The sequence below is a fragment of the Notamacropus eugenii genome, chromosome 3, assembly GCF_028372415.1.
Source record: "Notamacropus eugenii isolate mMacEug1 chromosome 3, mMacEug1.pri_v2, whole genome shotgun sequence".
Taxonomy (NCBI): Eukaryota; Metazoa; Chordata; class Mammalia; order Diprotodontia; family Macropodidae; genus Notamacropus; species Notamacropus eugenii.
The window spans coordinates 168,558,695-168,581,252 of record NC_092874.1 but is presented as its reverse complement, the minus strand read 5'-3'; the positions used below and the strand labels follow the sequence as shown (position 1 = coordinate 168,581,252).

The 22,558-nt window shown below is 38.4% G+C and overlaps 1 protein-coding gene across 5 annotated transcripts in view; it reads right to left on the bottom strand.

Annotated features, from left to right (window-relative positions):
* SEPHS1 (selenophosphate synthetase 1) overlaps positions 1 to 22,558 on the bottom strand; it is a 38,921-nt gene that overhangs the window by 4,179 nt on the left and 12,184 nt on the right. For all 5 annotated transcript variants that reach the window (XM_072653288.1, XM_072653292.1, XM_072653289.1 and 2 more), the window contains exons 4-8: positions 19,533 to 19,640; positions 16,611 to 16,765; positions 13,525 to 13,615; positions 11,229 to 11,328; positions 756 to 968 (exon numbers count right to left, since the gene is read on the bottom strand). In XM_072653288.1, coding sequence (XP_072509389.1) covers positions 756 to 968; positions 11,229 to 11,328; positions 13,525 to 13,615; positions 16,611 to 16,765; positions 19,533 to 19,640 — 667 coding nt within the window. The remainder of the gene's footprint in view (positions 1 to 755; positions 969 to 11,228; positions 11,329 to 13,524; positions 13,616 to 16,610; positions 16,766 to 19,532; positions 19,641 to 22,558) is intronic.

The window sequence follows — 22,558 nt, the reverse complement described above, 5'->3', positions numbered from 1 at the left end:
AGGGTCTGCCTCAACTTCCTCATGTGCACAATGAGACTAGATGACTTTTACTAAATCTATGATGCTATGGTCTTTACTAGCCTACACTATAGAAATAGCTACAGGTCATGCTCTTATCTTTTTAGCACCACCCATAAAAGCCATCCCCTTAAAACAACATAATTTTCTCACAGAAAGACATCTAGGAATGACGGCATATTCATAAGATAACTCAGTCATCACAAATCACCTTCTACTTTATGAGAGAAGCTGAAGCACCTCACCTACCTTACAAAGCCACAGGAGAGGCACATTTAACCCTCAAACTATAAAAAAGCTCAAATACATCTACACTGATATTTCATCCCCCTTCCCAAAAAAAAGTGTCATCAAAATCATGTCTTTTGCTTCTACATTGCATTGCTTCCCTGAAGTTTCCACAGAATTTCCTGGTACACAAAGCAATACGCCTCCCCATTTTTTTTTTTTTGGAAAAGACAAATATGATCCTACTGACTCCCATCAGAATGAAGCATGAGTTTTGCCAGCATTAGTGATAAATTTGGATTGAGACACCCATACTCTTGACTAGTTTTCCTCACCTCTCCAACAAACATTGCCAAAACACAGAAATCCATAAGAATTGTAAGACCAGAGCTATAAAAGTCCAGCTTAGTCATAGCACAGAGTAAAGCTAAAGATGCTGTTCCACCCAGAAAAAGAATCAATGTCTTTGATCTCCTTAGCAACAGGCAAAACGTGCCAAGTGGCCTCACCTGATGTCTCTGGGCAGGTTCCATGCATAAGGCCAAACATGTTTCCACAGGCCTTACTAACAGCAGCCATCTTGGCCAACACTGGAAGATTGTGGATGACAAAGGACACTTCATTCCTCTGTTGCTTAGCAAGATTCTGTGCGTGGCCCAAGATCCCAAACCCTGTGATGTCCGTGGCTGCATGTGCGTTAAAAGTGTGCATAAGTCCTGCAGCTAAAAGAGGGAAAAAAAATGTCACTAATTATATATATTTGGTTATCTGATCAAAAGACCAAATTTGCCATGTTTCCCCTCAACTCAAAATCCTACAGAGGCTGTTGGACTCCAGATTTTTCATTTGACGTCAACTAGCACAAAATTCACACTCTTTCCTCTATTGTCCCTCTTCAAAAACTAAATAAACAAAACATCTTAAATCCTGTTTTCTATTTTGTGTATTAAACTTATGAACCACAACTTTAATCACTAGTAATTAACAGATTATAAATTTGTAAAGGTATTTATAAAAGATTAAACTTCAGGAGATGATAGAACAAAAGACTATATCTAAAACATCTTTCAATGTAAGATAACATAAAATTAAGCTGTTTTTGTACTGATGTCTCCTAAAATACAGATTGGAAAAATGATTTGGCATCAGAGCACATGGATTTTGATCCTTCTACTGCCACATACTAGCTGTGTGCTCCTGGGCAAATCACTTCCCCTTTCTGGGGGTATGCTTCCTCATCTGTAAATGAAGAATTTAGACTCAATTATTTCTAAAATCCTTTCAAGTCTAAATCCTCAGATGACCTTTTAATGTGAAGGACATAGTAAATATAACAGTCCTAATCATTATTATGCTTCAACAGTTTAGGCACAATCCATTCAGGTTACTTCGCCAGTAGTAGAACAGGTTGAATTACAAATAAGGGATGACTATGACTTTGTAAAACCTTGACTTGGATTTTATAAGTTTTTCACAATCATCTTTAATACTTATAGAATAAGAAATCACAAAGGGAGATATGCTTTTGAAAACAAGTTGTATTGTTTCTTCTTTTAATTTCAACATCACTTCCCCAGCCCCAAATACCCTTGTGATAAAAGAGTAACATACAGCACAACAAAGCCAGTACAAAGCCATGCTTGACAATATAAGCTCCATTTTCAGTGCTGCGAATACTCCCTACCTTTCTATCAAGAGAATCAAAGTGTTTCATCATCTCTCTAAAAGCAGTTCTATCTCAAAAATCTGAGGACTTATTACACAAAAGCATATTCCGTTTCACAAAAGTAGACTGAGGTTATTACTACTCAATAGTGGAATGGTAGGTCATGAGAAAGAGTCAAAAAAAGTCACCTTTTGGCCAACTATCTGATGATGTAACTCTTTCAACTTAACTGTACTGGTCCATAGGCAACAGATAAACAGTCTAATTTGGGGTCTGCACCTGAAATCTTTCCAGTTTGATAGGTTTAGTCAGAAGTAACAGAATAGCCAAAGGCTCTGCTTCACTGACACAGCACGTGGGGGTCATGTCCTCTCCACAAGGGGACATTAAAAGTGGGGTACTAGCAGATAGAAGTATCCCTTATCAAGACACCAAGTCTATGTAGGAATGTCTATAATGAGGTACTGACTGTATTCTTTTCCCAATACAAGGCTTCTTAAGTGTCTAAATCTCAGCAAATAATCCACACGAAAAACAAGAAAGACATCATTTGACATTCAAAAAATTTTTTAAAAAACTGTCACTTAATAATTAAAATTTATCTGCCTTAAGAGAAAACTATTAGGAGTTCAGAAAAACTAAACCAGGGGAGAAGAAGATGTTGGGAAGGAGCATCAATCAGGAATTTGGAGTCCTGTAGAAGGAAATGCAATCTTATGCAGAGAATCAAATAATTTTAAAAAATTAATAGCTAAGATTTATACAGTACTTTAAAATTTGCAAAGAGGTGTTACATATATTATCTCATTTGAGCCTCATAACAGCTCTGGGAAGTGGGTGGCCTTATCTCTGTTTTACAAATAGGGAAACTGAATCTGAGAGAGGTTAAATTACTTGCCCAGGGTCACACATCTAGTAAGTGTCTAAGATAAGATTCAAACTCAGGTCCTTCCTGTCTTCAAATGAGTATTCTACCCACTAAGCCAAAAAGCTGCCTCTTAATTAAAAATAAAAAGATAAACTTATTTTAAAAAGCAACATATTACTGTAAAAACAGGGAAAAGGGGGAAATGAAAAGCAGAAGACAAAGTTGATAAGGAATTTCTTATTCCCAAACCTTTTTCATAGTACTTATAACTTTTCAGAAACTCAGAAGTAAAAGAGTAGAGCTAGGAAGGGTTCTGGAAATAATCCCAAGAAAGGCATCACAACAGTAGATATTCCTGAACATTGAGCAGGTGGCCACTATAGGCTCAAATCCTTCCTCCATTACTTAATAGCTGTATGACCATGGATAAGACACTGGCAATCTCTGAATCTCAATGCCCTCATCTGATAAAATAGGGATAATACCACCACAGGCAACTATCTCACAGAATTACTATGAGATATTCTTGCCAATGAGGTAATATAAATAAAGCACTTCACAAACTTTAAAACATTATGTAAAATGAGAATTATTATTCTCATTTTACAGGTAAGGATTTCTATGACCTAAGTGTATATAAGTTAATATCAATTAGAAAGTAATTTGTGGGGAAAGCAGAGCCAAGATGACAGAATAGTAGAAATCAATACAATGAGCTTCCCCCCTCAACCCAACTCCTTCAAGTAGATTTAGAAAATGCACTGGACTGAATATTGAAGGTGAAATTCCAGGAAAAGGCACAGTTTTCCAAGTTAGGTAAGGACAGAAAGCAGACTGAGAGGTCTGTGGACACTAGAGACTAGGTCTGGCCAGGAATGGGCAAGAAAAGCACTCCAGCATCCACAGAGCAGCTGTGTACCAGGACAAGAGGAGGTCCCAGACCCATACTGGGCACCTTGACAAGAACAGGTGCCAACTGGCAGCTCTGTCATCCACTTTTCAGTTCCCAGGTCAGAGATCCAAAGTGTACTAATGGGGATATCTGCACCTAGGGGTGGCGTTCTGTGGTAAGAAGTGGTAGCAGGTGCTAGGCTATGTACCAAGCAAGGAGCAAGTTCAGAAGCAACTAGTCGCACTGTGGCACAGATTCCAGGAGCAGAGTAGGGTCTCAGTCCCAGCTTCCAGCCTAGTCTGAAGTCTGCAAAGAAATAACCAGGGCAGGAATCCCAGACCAAAGAGGAGGCAGCAGTTCTGTCACTCTGAACCACTGAGCTTTCCAGCTGGCTAAGAGACCAGCAGGAGAACAGTTGTTTAGGTCAGCAGTTCAGACTCATACCCAGATCAGGTATTTCCAAGTTTAGACTAGGGGCCAGCAATTAGACTTTGCCCTGGGTCAGAACACTTTGGAAGCACTGAAAGGTCATTTTTATTTGTGTTTACCTTTTCAAATAGCAAATCAGTTTACCTTCAGATCAGTGGAGACCAACTTGCAGATCCCTATGCTGAACTGTCCCTGAGATCCTGGAATAATGAAACACTCAACACTCACAAAAAGCAGCCAAAGGATGAGCCCCAACCTTCCTCCAAGAAGTGTCCAGAGCCTAGCCCTGACATGAAGTCCGAAATCCGAAAATAGGTGGGAACAGTAAGCAAAGAAAAAAAGAATCCCTATAGAAAGGGTGGCAGGGACACTCAAGACATAAACCAAGAAGAAAAGAATGACTCTAAAACATCTATAAGCAAAGACTCAAAGGAAAACAAAGCTTGGGTACAAATTCAATTAGAGTTCCTAGAAGAAATAACATGGTTATTTTTAAACAGTAATGATTTTTTAAAAAAATAAATGAAATGAAAGTGCTAGAAGAGAAAACTGAAACATAAATAAAAGCTATGGAAGAAAGAACTGGAACAGAAATGAACAGCTTGGCACATGAGGTACAAAACCGTAGCCAAGCATCAAACTCCCTGAAAATCAGAATGGACCAAAGAGCAAACGATAATTCATAAGAACAAGAAATATTAAAAGAAGAAATATTTCCCAGGATTGGGAAAAAAATAGAAGAAAATATAAGGCATCTTGTAGCAAAAGTTGCCCTAAAAAACAGATTGAGAAGAAAAAAATTTAAGAATCAGTGCGCTACCTAAACATCACAATAAAAAACAGAGTTTTTATACATCAAATTTCAAGAAATCTTAAGAGAAAACTGCCTAGATCTCATAGAACCAGAAGGCAAAGCAGAAATAGAAAGAATCCACTAATCATCTCCTGAAAGAAACCCCTAAAAGGAAAACTCCCAGAAATACCATAACCAAAATCCAGTGCTTCCAGGGCAAAGAAAAAATGTAGCCAAGCAGCCTGAAATAAAGAATTCAAGTACCAAACGATCCACAGTCAGGATCACACACAATTCAGCAGCCACCACTCTTGGAGCTTGGAATACAATATTCCACACGGTAAAGATGAGAGAGGTTTATGATCATGAATAACTTCCCTAGAAAAACTAGCTATAATCCTACAGAGGGAAGAAATGAAATAGAGGATGTCTATGCATTCCTGTTGAAAAGAACAGAGCTAAGCAGAAACCCTGAAGTTCAAACAGAGTAGTTAAAAGAAGCATAAAAAGATAAACACAAATGAACAGCTATAAGAGACTAAACAAAGAAACTGCTTACATTCAAATATGGGGAGATGATACATGTGTCTCCTCTGAGCTCTATTCTCATCAGGAGTCATAGGAGTCTAATTAGACAGGGCCCAGGAGCGGCTCTGTTATGTCTAGATGATTATAAAAGAAGAATGGAAGGAGAAGGGAAGAGGAAGACAAAGAGGTGGGGGTGGGGGAAGAAAGGAAGGTTAGGAGCACAAAAGCAGACACCAATACAAACAGAGAAGAGGAAATTTAGGAGAAGCAGCTGACACTTGAATCTCACTCACATGAACTGGTTAAAGGAAAAAAGAATATACATACACATACACACATCTGGGTACAGAAGTACATTTGACTCAATAGGGAAATTGGAGGGAAAGGAGAAAAGGGAGAAGGGGAATTAAAGGGAGAAGAGATTAAGGGAGGGATTAGTTCAAGCAAAACAAACTCTAACTAAAGATGTACAAAACTATTTACAATTCTTTTTCACGTGTCAAAGAATGGAAATCTGAAGGAGTGCCCATAACTGGGGAATACTACTGAACAGTTAGACTTTACAAATACGATACAATACTATTGTGCTGTAAGAAATGATGAAGGGGATCTTTCAGAGGAACCTGGAAAGACTTAAATGACCTAATGCAGAGTGAAATGAATGGAGCAAGTAGAACAATTTGTATAATGACAATAATGTGGAGAAGAAAAAAGAGGGAAGAGAAACTAAGTGACAGTTGCCTTAACAAAAATTTCTATAACTTCATCTAATTTACTTCACATATCTCAGAGGACCTAAAAGTAGTCCTTTGTATGATTCTAATTATCAACTACAATACATGACCAATTCTATATGAATAAAATGTTTTGGGGTAGAGTTCTTTTAGTTTTTTTGTTTGTTTGTTTTGCTAAATATTAAAAACAAAAGCAAAACAAAAACTTTATTAGGAAGTATTGCTTCGCTATTTTAGAAAGTTGCAAGACTTCAAAAATAATTGAGTAGTGCTTCATTCTTGATTCTAGAATTGAAATATGGCACTTCTTAAGTATAAATGAAGGGTAACCAATCAATCAACAAACATTATTAAGCTTTTATTATGTGCCAGACTTTAAGTGTTGGGAATACAGATGAAAGGTAAAAACAAATGCAGCCCCTGCTCCTAAGAAACTTAAATTTTAATAGAGGAGACAACATGTACATAAAACGATACATCCACGATACAGAGTGGATGGAAGTTTACACTAGAGGGAACTGGCCATCTGAGGATAATGAATTCCTGACTTAAAATCAAGTTATTATCCTTGCCATACATTGCCACTCTTCTCTGTAATTTATCTGTTTCATTCATAGTAGTTTTTTGTAATAGCTCTTATCTTGGCGGAGGTCATAATAACTACATACACAAAACAATGAAATGACTTTAACAAGGCCACTTAAAATAGCAAAAAAAACCCCTCATATTCCAGTAAAGGCAATGGGAGAAAAATGAATGATGTAAGGAATGACAAGTGTGGAATTACCCATTTACATACCCCCAAGTCAAGAAATCAAAACAGAGTAGTGTTAACATTTTAATTAACTGAAAATTACTGTGCAAATATTAGGGGCTGCATGAATTTTTTTCTTTTGTTTCATTTGCTTCTTTCCTGAAAATTCAAGGACATCTGAAATATAGAAATTTAGATTTGAATGCAAGCTTAGATGTAAACTCATCATTTCCCACCTGATTGCCCTCCTGGATTTCACGATCCTCAGGAAGCTCATTATTCTGCAGGAAGAAATCAACTCTGGAACTCGGTTCTCTGTATTCCCTGCTCCTGGAGTCCTTCCCTTTCTGACTAGAGAGGGTGGAGAGTGGACCCTGGAGAGCTCCAACCAGATCCTCTACCATTTAAGGAAGACACTCAGGGAATCTCTCCTGGATTTCCAATTATCCAGAGATGAATTCAAGTCTCCTCCGATCATATTCTGCCTCAGCTGTTGGACAATATCATTCCCCCGGCTGATTTCCTCCCTTTCCAGCTTCCTTTTATGTGTCTTCCTCCATTAGACAGTAAACTCTTTGAGGGCAGAGGCTGTTTTTATGCCTTTATTTGTATCCCTAGCGCTTAGCACAGTGCCTGGCATATAGCAGGTGCTTAAGAAATGTTTACTGATTGATTTGTGGATTCAAATGAACTGGTCCCCACACTTTGCAGGTAAGGAAACTGTCACTCTTACTTTACCATCACTCTTTTCAAAAGAGTTAAAGGCAAATCATGGTCTCTTTATCAGTCTTACAAACAACTTGACATTTTGGTCTTGCACCATTTTGGAAGTACATATAACAAAAACAAAGATCTGTATAGCATCTCAAGGTTGTAACACACATATTACAAAGTATTAGAGCTGGAAGAAATGTTAGTATCCTCCAATTAAAACCCATCACTTTAAAGAAAAGGAACTCACTGGTTCAAGATGCCTAGTTAGTTAGTGGCAGAGGTAGAACCAAACCCAAGCTGTCTTGACTCCAAGGATCGGGTTCTTTTTCCAGGGGGCTACAACCTTGGAAGATTAGGCAGGGTAAATATCATATGGATAAGGAAACTAAGCCACTATCACAGAGTTAGTAAGTGCTTGAGTCCAGACTTGTAGAACAGCATCATGGGATATAGTGGTAGCAAGGCCTCCTCTAGTCCCATTCCTCCACTTTATGAACTCCAAAGACAAGGGCTCTTCTTTCCAGCACACAAGTCCTATATATCTAGCTGTCCTTAGTTCTAAGGCACTAGACACCCAGATCTTACTAACCTGTTCTATAAGGAAGTAAATGTTTACATGCTGGTGCCACCTTATTCTCAGAGCAGAAATAAATCCTATTGATCCCACAAAAAGTTAATATGTCCAAAACAGAACTCATCACCTCTATCTCTTTCAAACTTCCCTATTTCATTTAAGAGCACTTCAAATCTACTAGCTTTGCAAACTCGGTATCATCCCATATAGCTTCATAACCACTCTTTCATTCATATTCTTCTCACATTACTCATACAGCCACTGCCTTAGCTCAGGCCCTCCTCACCTCTCACTGGGACTGCTGCAATGGCTTCCTAATAAATATGTCTCATTTTGTACTCTGAGTGCTTCACCTCACTATCAGGGGCTGAGTAGCATGTTTCATTAATTGTCCTAAGTGGCTTCCCTACTTCAAGCATCACCTTGTGCCAATTCATCCTTCCACAAAACTGGAAAAGTAATTTTTCTTAAGCATAGGTCTGACTATGTCACTAACCTGCACTGGGTCCCTACTGCCTCTGGGATCAAAAATAAACTCCTTGGATTGTTTCTTAATGCTTTTCACAACCGAGCTCCAACCTACCTCTTCAGAGACACAGAATGTATCCACTCTGAGTAGGCAGTTTCCTTCTTGGCATTTGTATCCTCTGCTCCTGGCACAGTGCTTGGGCTCTCCTTATTCAACTTTGCTTCATGGAATCCTTTACCTACATCAAGACCTAGCTAAAGCATGAAGCCTCTTCCAGCCTCAACTGCTACAGCCCTGTGTCCCTAAATTATCCAGTGTTTATTATGCATCTACTCTGTACACACTTAGCACATAGGTGTTTTCTCCCCCTAGAGAACTTAAGATAATTGGGACTAGGCAAGGCTTCATCCATGTTTTTTATCCAGCACCTACCATAACACCTTGCACACAGTAAGCAGAAAAAAGGCTTGCTGCCTGAAGTATCAACTCTAACATGTGATATCAGCTTTAGGTAGAGGGATCATGTCTTATTCAACTGAACAAACATTTATAAAGCAAGCATCTGTGTGCACATCACTGTGATAGGCTTGGGGGAAGACAAAAATTTAAACATGATTCCTGTTTTCATCAAAAAAACAATCTAATAGAACAAACACAAACCACTAGAATACACGACACTACATAATAAATATACTAGGGAAGAGCCAGAACAAAGTGCTACATGGAGTCAGGGGGAAAGGTTATTGCTGATGGGAAAGAATCTCAGAAGGGCCCATGGAGGCAGCATTTGAGACAGGCTTTAGAGGACAGGTTGGGATTCATCAGGAGGTAGCTAGGTGGATAAGTGTATAGATCAATGGGCCCGGAGTCAGGAAGACTTGAATTCAAATCTGGACCCAGACACTTGCTAGCTGTGTGATTCTGGGTAAGTCACTTAAACTCTGTTTGCCTGAATCCACTGGAAAAGCAAAGGGCAAACTACTCCAGTATCTTTGTCAAGAAAACCCCATGGATGGCACTGGAGTGCTAATGGTCCATGAAGAGTCGGACACAACTGAATGACTGAACAACAACAACGAAGGGATTCACCAGAAAAGAGAGGAAGGCTGAGACAATGTTGTACGCAAGGGAAGTTCACATGCCAGCCAAAAGCATTTAGCAGCTAATGGGAAGCTACTGAAGATTTTTGAATAAAGTGACTTGACCAGATCTATGCATATTTCCATTAAAAAAACCAGTAAACTCCTCCTACGTATGAAGCACTACGGACGGAAAGGCCTAAATCCAATGTTCCTTGCTTTCAAAGAACTTACATTTCCATTTAAAGGAGTTAAGGTGCTTTTTGAGATGCTCTGGTGCCTCTGAAGTCAAGGGAGTAATGATCAACTATGCCAAATTCTACAAAGTGCTTAAGAACAATAAGGACTGGGGAAAAAAAAGCTACTGGAACTACTGATGAGGTCACTGGGGAGCACTGAAAAAGCAAACTGTAGTGATGACAAAAGCTAGACAGCAAGAGGTCAAAGGGGAAGTAGAGGTATAAGGAAGTGATTTTAAAAGTGAGAAGGGAGAAAGAAATGGGATGGAAACTTAATGGAATAAAAGGACCAAGGGACAGGATTAGGGAGACCTGAGGATATCTGTGAGCAGGCGGGAAGGAGCGAGAGGTGAAACAAAGACTGAACATGGATGAAATAAGAGAGAAAGCTGCTGTAACAAGGTGCTGGAGGTGACAGGAGGAAATGGAATCAAGTGCACAGTTATGGCAAGATGGATGCAAAGGAAGAGAGAGTGGGTGATAACAGAAAGTGGAACAAAGGTGAAGGAGCCTCAATCTTCTTGGTGCAGCAGGAAGTGAATTAGCTACTGTAACTATAAGGGGTGATGATCAAGTTGGAGGTTTGAGAAGTTTAGAAAAGTTCTGGAACAGCTACTGTAGAGAAGGAAATAGGGAGTCTATTTTAATATCTTCCTGAGAGTCTAGCACACCATTTTATGCACAAAAGACAAAGTAAATGTTGGTTAAGCAGAATTTAATGATTTATTTAGCAAAACTTTGAACCAAAAGATGAATAGCTGGCCTATGATAGGTATAAAATCAGCAAGTTTAGAGCCCAGGGAAATAACAATGAGGTGCCAGAATCTCAAAATTTAAAAACAAACACTCCCACCCCAACTTATATATAACTTATCTATGTTAAAACTCTTGTAGATGACTAAGGTTTTCAGTATCCTCAATTCTCTACACCCTGAGCTTTACTAAAGTCTTCAAAAACAAGCCAAACAGGAAAATCAATCTAGATAAACAGTCAGGCAAATGTGCTACCTACTAGCTCATACAACTTTTTATACATGTATTTACTCAGGTTTGCAAATAGCACTTACTTGGAATAAAGGAGACTCCACAAAATCATTATAAAGAATGTTGATTTCATGTTCTTCACTACTTGGATGGAGAACACTAACAACTAGACTGTGGTAACTGACACATTTTGTGGGTTTTAAGGTTCTAGTCACGACTTTACTGAACTCAGGACCCACGAGACCTGCCGTGCTCGTACCTGTTCGGTTGAGCCTTGCCATGTTCATCATTGCTTCTTGATATGCCAACTCCACATCCTCCTGGGTAACCACAAGTTTAATTTTATTCCATTTTTCTGGCTAATGGGAAATTTTAAAACAAAAAAGAAAAGATACAAATGCCATTTATTTTTTTTTTCTTTCAAACAGTGAGAAAGACAGTTGTTTTTGTTTTGCATGGGGGCTTTTTTTTTGCATAGAAACCTTCAGACATTCTTTATTCCAGAAGTGTTTACTTATGTAGCCCTACATAGAAAGTGTATGTTTTTTGGCTTCCTAATGATTTTTTCCTATGACCAGTACTTCAAGGTATCCATCAGACACTGCATCATGAAAGCCTGCCCTCCCTCAACTCACCCTTTTGTAATCAGATATTGCAGCTCACAGGATATGTAAGACCAGCGACTGACTGTTCACGTGTCCTGGCAGGGGAACATACTGGCTGCAGCATGTGGGCAAGAAAAGCTGGGTGTTAAGTTCAAGATTGTAGCGCCCCTCTCCTGGAGGTGCAAATCACATTCTTAAACACGCCACAATTTCAGGGGACTTTTGTCTTCATTATTCTCATTAAATAGCTGGTTCTCATCTTGTATGTTATATTACATAATGGTCATTTAAAATTCCTTTACTGTACATTTTGGGGCAGTTTACTGGTCTCTCCTTGTTTATACAAGTTTCAATGAAATCAATTTGATTGACTAAGACCACTGATTAAAGGAAAGCAAAATTTCTATCAGAAAGCGAGCATAAGTGCAAGAGTATGGGCAAGAACATGCACACACACACGCACGCGCGCACACACACACACACACCGCCCTCCTCATGAACAAGCTCTGTGTCCAAAGGTGTAATAACAAGAAAAATCTTTTTTCTTTCTTCCTCAGTCTGCTCTCACAATAATTTGTCAAAGAAAAACTCATACTGACATTCTCCTCCTCTTTAAGTGGGACACATATCAGTATAACTGAATTTTGTGGAATCTGAGTAAGGAGAAGAATTTCTCTTTTTTTCTACTACAGCTAAATTGGAAAAGGCTAAGGGACAGGAAAGGCAAGACCTAGAGGGAGAAGGTTCTATATATTTTCATCTTTTTATATCATTTCTACAACTTACTTGCTAAAATACTCCAGACTTGGAAGATGTTTTGTGTAAAAGGAACTCAATAAAAAATACTACTGTTATGGCCTCCCAGTGTGATATAGAGATGATGATACAGGACAGCTAAGCTCTTATCTATCATCATGAATGAGGAAAGGAAAATGACATATGAATGTTGCAGCCACAAGAGAATTTCTTGCTCTGCCTCTCAAGCTATGATATACTTTGTTGATGTATAATACAAAATTATTTATTTCTTTCTTTCAGCTGTTCTTTAGGACTGATATGGCTTCAAGTGACAGGTGAGGAAAATTAAAACTTCCAAGATGTGTGAGAATCTGTAATGATTTTATTAATTTGTGAGTTGTTATACCAATGAAAGAACCAATCTGAAATAAAGTATGGCTGTGGCTCAGTGGAGAAGTGACTCCAGAGAAATATCTTGGTGTTCTAGATTTATTCTCCACTAGTGGCTTACACATCAAATGCTCTTAAGTTTACTAGTAGGAGGAGGGGGAGAAAAGGACTAAAATGATCTTGATTGTCATTGGTTCTACCTCAGCCTGATACACAATGGCTCAAGTGTACTGAACTTTTAAAACCTCACTGTTTTTTTAGTGATATACAAGAAGGTAGATATAAGATGCCCCTAAGATGACCAACACACACAGACACACACCCTCTACCTTAAAAAAGGCTTTTTTGCAAATCTTTGTCTATTGTATGTCTAGTTAAAACAATAACTGACACACAGCAAGACTCTACTAGAAAGAAAGAATACGGACAGTTTCTAAGAGTCTTTTTTAACGGGACTTAACCTATATTACCATTTCTGTGAGTAAAACACATGAGATTTAGAAGACCTGCTGAAATCTGAAATGAATACTGTGAGAAGTATTTGCCCTACAGAGTATTTTTTTCTTCTGACCTCTAAAATTAGTCATCTTGCAGAAAGGAATCAGTATCTATTTAAAGAACTATAGATGCATTTGTGAATGAGCTCATTGTAACATACAGGAAACGAAGCAATATTTACAAACACAATTACGGTAACAGTTTCATTCATTCAAATGACTTTACAAGCATCTTCCCCTAACTTACTCCGCTCATGCATATATTTTAATTTTTTATAAAATCACAAGAATACTTGCATATAGACACATCTAGTGGTTTACTTACAATGTCCAGCCACTGGTGCACAGCCACGGCTACTTGTGTTCCCAGGGGTTTTGTCAACACAAGTACATCTCCTGGCACTGCATTATCAGGCCTAAAGGAAAAAGAAAAGTTAAACCACCAAAAAAGTTCAATTTCAATTAAGTGTATATAGAGGTGTGTACACACACACACAGATGGAAATATTACTACACTTTTTTTTTTACAAATATATATGTATATTTCCCCTACATTTTTTTAAACCATGTATATTTGAAACAATGTAGAAGGCAAGGCATTTTTTTAAAATTAGGAGTCAATGATTCAGAAAACGACAAGCATCTAAACAAAGGCCAATTATCCACTGAGAAAACAGGTATTTCCCATCTAGTTAGGTTTACAAGTAGAAAATAAATCACTTAGTTCTGAGCCCCCAGTGGCACAACACAAAAGGACATTTTTTTCATTAATAAATGTGAAAAACAACTGCCTGTCCACTAGACCTTATTCAAATTAATTAAGATTTGGGTTAGGGAGAGAGGAATAGTCAGTTTTCTTTAAAATTTTTTCTCAAATCAATTCAATGTATTCCCTCAATCCTGATATATCTGTGTAGCCGTATAAAGTCCAGGGCATTTAGGGAGAATTTTACTGATACCATATGCCTGTAAATTATAGAATACTATAAACTAAGAGCTAAGATTTAGTTAAGTCAAAGGTCAATGGAAATATGCCTATTGTATATAAGCAGTAGTAATATGTTAACAGTGATAACCTGCATTTGAGAAGTAGCATCAAAGACTGGATCAAGAACATGCATGGCTGGGAGAGAAGGTGGGCCAGTCATGCATTAAGAATGACAGAATAGAGAATTGTACTGAGTAGTCTATTAAATTCCCCCAAGATACTCAAAATCAAAAAGATGACTTCTAATGAATGGATAAATCCACTATGAAAGATTTATGAGGAATTATGGATGGGAATCACATAGGATGAAAAAGGACAAATTGTCTCTAGCTTCACAGGCAGCTTCAGTTCATTATGAATTTTAATGCTTCAAAAAATACTGTATACCAGAGGGGTCAGTTGAGTCAGATTAAAATATTATTGGGAAATGTAACAAATGTAACAAATAAATAAAATAAATAAAAGTTAAAGTAAAACACTCTGGTACAGTCCTTTGCAGTAGCCATCAAGTTTCTCCCCATTCCAGTTCATCCTCCACTCAAAGTAATATTCCTAAAGCACTGATCTGCTATGTCACCCTCCTACCTCTATTCAACAAACTCCAGTGGCTCCCTATTACCTTCAAGATCAAATATAAAATCTTTTGTTTGGCTTTTAAAGCCCTTCAAAACCTGGCCCCTTTCTGCCCTTCCCAGTCTTCTTATACCTACCTCCCCTCCATATTCTCTGTGGTTCAGTGACATTGGCCTTCTTGTCACTCCTCACACAAGACATTCCACCTCCTGACTCCATAAATTTTTACTGTCTCCTGTGCCTGGGATTCTCTAGTTCTTCATCCCTGCCTTTTGGATTCTTCCAGGTCCCAGATAAAATCCCATCTTTTATAAGAAGTCTTTCCTGACACCCACCTGCCCCACACTTAATGCTAGTGCCTTTATTGCAGCTCATTCACTTACTGTTTGTACATAGCTACTTTCACGTTATCTTCCCCCATTAGTCTGTGAGCTACTTGACAGCAGGGATTATTTTTTGGCCTTTTTTAACATTCTCAGTACTTAGTAGAGTGCCTGTCACTAGACTAGTAGTTGATTAATAAATGCTTGCTGATTTGACTTGACAAGCTCTCTGTTATTCTTGATGGTCACCAGGAGAGTTGCCCTGAAAAATTAACTGCTGCAGCAAAATACCTTCTGGCCCTTCTTATTTGATAACACAGTCTAAAATCAAACCAACATTCATTTGCCTATTCAGGTATACATTTTTTTTAAGTTACAAAGGCAAAGTCTTTTGAGACACTCATTTTAAACACAAATACAGATCATGAAGAGCATAAAAATAAATTATTGACATAAAAACAAAAATAAATCCTATATTAGGAAAGGTATCAAACAATGGTCCTTCTGGAAAAGGGATGAAGTAGCTTGTGGTAACAAAGAATAATAAATATGCCAAGTGAGATTTGACATTAGAAGATAATTCTTGATTAAAGCTCAGGATTTAGAGAAGTGCAAAATTAAAACAATTCTGAGCTACCACATCACACCTATTAGATTGGCTAACATGACAAAACAGGAAAATGATAAATGTTGGAGAAGATGTGGGAGAGTTGGAACACTAATGTATTGTTAGTGGAGTTGCGAACTGATCCAACCATTCAGGAGGGCAATTTGGAACTTTGTCCAAAGGGTTATAAAACTGCATACCCTTCAATGCCACAATACCACTTCTAGGTCTATATCCTAAAGAGACCATAAAAATGGGAAAAGGACAAAAATATTTATAACAACTCTTTTTGTGGTGGCCAAGAACCGGAAATTGAGGAGATGCCTATCAACTGGGGAATGGCTAAACAAGCTGCGGTATATGAGTGCAATGGAATACTATTATTTTATAAGAAATGATGAGCAGGTGGACTTCAGAAAAAACTGGAAAGACTTGCATGAACTGATGATGAATGAAGCGAGCAGCACCAGGAAAATACTGTCCACAGTAACTGCAGCACTGTGCAATGACCCACTTTGACAGACCTAGCTCTTCTCAGCAGTCCAATGATCTAACACAATTTCAAAAGACTCAAGATGGAAAATGCTATCCACATCCAGAGAAAAAACTAGGGAATGTGAATGCAGATCAAAGCACACTATTTTTCCTTTTTTGGGGGGAGGCGGGGTTGCTTTATTATGGTTTTCCCCTTTCATTCTAATTCTTCTTTACAACATGACTAATGTGGAAATGTTTAATATGACTGTACATGTATGGCCTATATCAGATTGCACACTGTCTTGAGGGTGGAGAGGAGAAAGGGAGAAAATTTAAAATTCAAAATCTTGTAAAGGTGAATATAGCAAATTAAAAACAATTAAATAAATATTTTGAAATTTCTTTTTAAAAAAAGCTCAGGACTGCCAAAAAAGTTAACTTACATGATGAACTCATTGGGCTGACAGACTGTTGTAGCCACTCCACCCAACACGATCCAGGGATTCAACACTGTCTGGCCACCAGTTACAGATGTTCCTGCTTCTTCTGCAGCATCTTTAAAACCCTGTATAATTAGGGGCATCACTTTGTCCCTTTCCTACAGATTAAAAGGGAACGAGTTAAAAATAAGTAAACACAGAGGGACAAACAGAAATCTAGTGACAACTTCATTTCCTGGAGAAGACAACCTACTGGATCAGACTTTCAGGTACAAAAAGCACTTCCTTCAAGTTTATCTAATAGGCAGAACAGTAACACAAGCATAAAATTATTACTTTGTAACCATTCTGTTACATGTTGGAAGTGTTCTGGGTAACAATTTGTAGCACAGTTTCATAGATATGGCTGTAACAGGTTTGGTTTTTTTTGTTTTGTTTTGTTTTATTCATCCTCACAACATCCCTCACAATAGCTGAAATATTCTGAAAAAGTAGCAGCTGAGCTGATTGGGTAGTGGTTTTTGTTGTTGCTACTGTTTTCTTATTTTGGGGAGGGGAAAAGGTATCCAGACCTAGGATTTCATTGGTGCTGGGAAATCCTGCCGTAGAAATGCCTTCCATGAATGTAGAACAGCAGCAGCTCGTCTGTAACTCAGCCTCAGAGAGCTTGTAGAACAGAGTTTCAGTCAAAGCTGAAGATCACTGGAGGAGGATGTTGAGGACAGGACTGCCATCCAGGTATAAGTTAGATTAGATAAACCCCAAAGTCCCTTTTAACTCAAAGACTCTAATTTCTTCATCCTGCAACAAGGGTCCACCCACAAAAAAAAAGTTAATCTATCACTGACGAGCTGCTGTTGTGGAAGTAGGTGTCAAAAAAAAAAATTACAAACCAAAAAAAACACCACCTACCTACGTAAGACTAAGTGGCTCTATGCAGACCATCTTTATTTTGGTCTTGGTTCCTTATATCTCATGTATTTCTTTCTTATGAGAGGAAAAAAGTGCCAATCCCCAAGTACACTTGAGTTCTGCAAAAGTACTGGGTATCCCAATAGTTGTAGCCTTTAAAATGGTTCCTTAGAAACTCTGGCACCCGATAATACAGAAACCACTGCCTCTAATACAAAGAGGAATCCAAGACCTTTCTTATATGCTGACTGCAAAACCCAGGATGACATAAGAGCCCAGGACTAGGAGGTAAGAAGCCTGGGTTCTAATTCCAGCTCTAAAGGTAGCTCGGTATGTGATCCCTGGGCATGAATCAGTACCTTCAGGCTTCAATGTCTTCATCTGTAAGAGGAGGGGGTTGGACTAGCCCTAAGAATCTATACAAGATCTAGTGGAGACTAGCACTGAACTAAAGGGAATCTAAAAGCCATTAATTAACCATGTCATCTTGGGCAAGTCACTTTGTTCCTTTGTACTGAATTTCCTCATCTGCAAAACAGAGGTAAAACAGAGTTGCCCTACTTACCTCACAGGGCTGATGTAAGGGTAAAATTAGGTAAGAGATGTGATTGTTAGCTTTGTGTTCTTAGGCTAGTCACTGCACTTCCCCTGGGCCTCAGTTTCCTCATCTGTAAAATGATCAGGTTGGACTAGATGAGCTCTAAGGTCCCTTCCAGCTCCAATATTCTATGATTTTACGAAAGTGCTTTGGTAAAGTAACTAACACATAATAATCCATGCAAAAAATACTAATGTAACAACTACTAAAGGTATTAACTGGAATATACAGGGATGAATGTGTCCCCTGCCTTGTCTACTAAGAAAAAAAACACATGTAAATAAAAAACTATAATAAAAATGTGATAGGTACTATAATAAAAGTACAAAGTGCTATGGGAGTTCACAGGAAGAGAGGTCACATCTACCTGGGCAGTAAGGAAAAGCTTCACGGAGGAGACAGCATTAGAATTTGTACAGGCAGAGATCATTTATCATGAGAAAAGAATAGATAAGTCAGAAAGTTTAAAGTAAATAGCAAGTTGAATCCATATATGAAAATCCTTGAAAGCTGGGTTAAGAAATTTGAAGTTTAGACAAGTTATAATACTACTATTATTCTTTACAATTTAGCAACTTCTTTAGGCAGTGTATAGATTTAAAGTTTGAGCCTTTACAATATCAGGACCAAGCTATTCCTAGGATATGTAAAATTCATCTTTCTCATTGTTTCTAAAAGGTTTGGATTTTGCTAGACTATTTTAACTCAAATCCTTGGTTCAAAATACACATAACAGGATGCTGAGCTAGGAAGAACCTTTGAGATCATCTAGTTTAGCCTGACTGTTCACAAATGAAAAAACCCAAGGCATCTGAAGATTAAGAGATGTGCCCAAGGTGACATGGTTAATAAGTGGCAGGGCTGGGGGCTCAAGCCAAAGGTCCACTAACTCAAAAGTATTTCTCAACCTTACCTGGCACATGGGAGGAAAAAAATGTATGTGCTAGTCAATCAACAGAAAAGGGGTCCTAGTTCATAAGGCCTCTCCCAGCCAATAGGGGCAGGAAGAACTCATCATCCGCGTAGCTCCACCCCTTTGTGGTAGCCTGGCCCCCACCTTCCCTGGACAGAAAAGACAAGCCTGTCTCATTTTAATTGACTAATAAGCTCAGAAAATGAAATGGAAAAACATTTATTAAGCACTAACTATGTGCCAGGCACTGGGCTAAGTGATGGGGATACAAGCAAGCCAGAGAGACCTCAAAGACTTTGCATTCTAAAAGGTGATAAAATGTACAAAGGAAAGCAGAAAAGCCAAACAGCAATGAAATTTGAGAATGTTAGAGGGGGAAGGGATCACAGTCCTCATCTAGTTCAATCCCTTCACTCTTAAAATGAACAAACTCAGATCCACAGAGATTCAGTGACTGGCCCAGAGTGACATGAGCTAGTTGAGCAGTTAACAGAAAACTTACCCTGTCTGTCATTTTATTACTAATTCCAAGGAGCATCAACATGTTGTCACATTCCGTGACACCCATGGCATAAAGGTCACTTAGAACATTGGCACAGGCTATCCGGCCCTGGGGGGGAAAAAGGAAGCAAGTTATCTAGAATGTTTTCAGCACAGCACAAATACACTTTATAGCAGTATCACTCAAAGATGGGGCTTTCTGAAGGTGGGAACGGGACTTCTTGGCTTTTCATTATACTGAAGTACTGCTATTTTCTCTCTCCATCATCACAGAGCTGCTCTGCATTCATACTTTTCTCAATTTCCCATTACCATTTCCATCCCACTCTAACCCTTCCCCTTCTTCCTTCTCTTCTTCTGGGTAAAGCCCAAGAATGATGCTACCATCACTCTACCATCAAGATGGAAAACAGGATGAAAATACTATAATTTTGAGGGGGTAGGGGAGAGACTGAGGGGGAAAAGAGACAGGAGTCAATAGAAAAAAAGGATAACATGAGGAGGATGATGGGATACAGATTTTTGTCTATAACTGTCCCCAAACAGACCTAAAAACAACCCCATATCTTATTAAAATCATTGTTTATCCTAGTCAGGTGATGAATAATGGTGACATCATTTACTTTCATTATACACCACCTAGGTAGAGAAACGAACTGTCAAAACAGTTCATGTTTTGGGCTGGTAAATTTGGGAGCTTTAAAAAAAATTAATTTTTAAAAACTTAAATACCAAAAAATTAGCATTTTCATATAGAGTAGATCAGAGGACTATATATGAAACTCTGAATTTCCATTTCATGTGGCTTACTTTAAAAAAAAGTTTAATAAATTCTACATGTTTCTTTCAAAACCATTCTGCTTATCTCTGCTTCAACATTCCCTTTTCTGCATCATTATTGCTATCTCTCCTTTCCAATTAAAAACCAAGAGAAAAAACACACCCTTCTAACAAATAAGACTAGTAATGTCAAATGAATACACATGACCAGGTCCAATAATATATTTCTTTCTGCCCTGTGAATCTATAACTTCCTTGTCAGGAGGTGGGTAAAAAACACTTCATCATAAGGCCTCTGGAGACACAGTTGATCAGTGCTTTGAGTTAAGCTCTTATGTCTTTCAAAAGACTTTTATTTTTTTTCCCTCTTTTCAGTGTTGTTGCCCTTGGTACAATTTCTCCTTCTGATTCTTCTCCCTTCATTCTGAATCACTTTCTACTACCCAGGATTCTCTGAAATAATTTATTTTACTATTTCTTACAGCTCAATAATAGCCTTCATTATGTTCATGTACCTTAATTTGTTCAGGTATTTCCCAAATGATGATGGACAGCCCCTTAGATTCTAGTTCTTTTCTTTTCTCCTTTTAATCCATTTAGGGGCTTTTTTTCAAGGTTGCTTTTGAGATCAAAGGATAAGGAACTATCTAGAAAACTTAAAAAGCAGGGGAACCTTTTAAAATGGCATGCTTTTCTGATGACAAAATAAGAAGAGTGATCAATTAATCTGCAAGTTATCAGGAAATGATTCTTTAAAAGTCATAGAACAACTTACACAACTACAAAAATGGACGAAAGACTTCACAACTCTGATCAGTGGGATGCCAATCATGACGTCAGAGAACTGATGGTGAATGTTTGTTCCCTGCCTCTCAGCAGAGGCCAGGGGTACAGAGTGAGGCAGACATATTGAGACAAAATAGAACACTTTTAGGTACCTTTAGGAAAAATATTATTACAGACCCTTGGTTTTTTTACTTTGAATTTTTAACATGCTAGTAGCAAGGAATAAGGAAGTTTTTCTTTTGACAGCAGGACAGTAAAACATTAAAGTGTTTGCTTGTTACTTTTGCTCAGTTGTGTCCAATTCTACGTGACCCCATGGACAAAAGTCCATGGGATTCTCTCAGCAGAGATACTGGAGTGCTTTGCCATTTCCTTCTCCAATGTGTTCCCATTTTAGAGATGAGGAACTCAGGTAAACAGTGTTAACTGACTTGCCCAGGGTCACATAACTAGCAAGGGTCTGAGGCTAGATCTGAACTCAGGTCCTCCTGACTCTGGGCTTGGCACTCTGTCCACTATACCACTTAGCTGCCCTGTCAGTGCTTCCTGCGTATATCACTGGTTTAAATTTTCTTATATATTTCTGTCAAGACATCAATTGTAACAAAATGTTACAAACTAATAGTGCAAAATCAGTACATAAGACTCAAGTTTGCCTGCAGTCTAGGGGCTAACATCTACTCCTTTATTTTGACACCAGCTGAGGACATGACTATGTTCTTCCTACAGTTCTCTTGACTACAGCTGGAACTGTGGTGAAAGACATTCAGGTCCCAGATCTGTGCACATTCTCCTACTACTCAAGCCTGACATTTGAAGAGCAGCACCTTTGGGTATTAGGTGTTTCTTCCTAATAAATGTAAAGGACGAAAATGACTTTTCATCCCTATCACAGTGCCTAGCATACAGCAGGAGTCTAATAAAAAGCTTTCTGAAATGAGCTTCTAGAAAATGAAGAGCTGTAGTCACAGAAGCAGAAGGCAGACAACTCTTCTCCTCAAACCCCTTCCAAAAATTATTTTGTCAAAGAAAGGATTAGACTGGACATTGTGGTAGATGGTGGGCTTTTCCTGACCTTTGCTTCTCCTCCAGTAGAAGCAGATTGCTAACAGAGTTACTGCAGAGAGTCGGAGATCCCTGCTGGCCCTAATTCCTGACGTCCCTACATGGTCCTGATGCCCCTGAGAAATAAGCCTGTGAAGGAGGTGAAGCAGAAGGAGGGAAGGCTTCACAACATATAGAACCTTGCCTTCTTCTTTATCTATCTCTCTCCCTTCCCACCCCCACCCCACACTGACTCTGCTTCAAACAATTCTTTATTAGCTAAGTGTCTGAAAGTTGGCCTGAGATTGGCAGTATCCTCTCAACCAGCAAGAGTAACTCTTCTCCCTAAAAGTTCAAGAATTCTCAACTATATATTCTTCTTAAATTTCGAGTGATAGCTGGAGAGCAGAGAAAGTT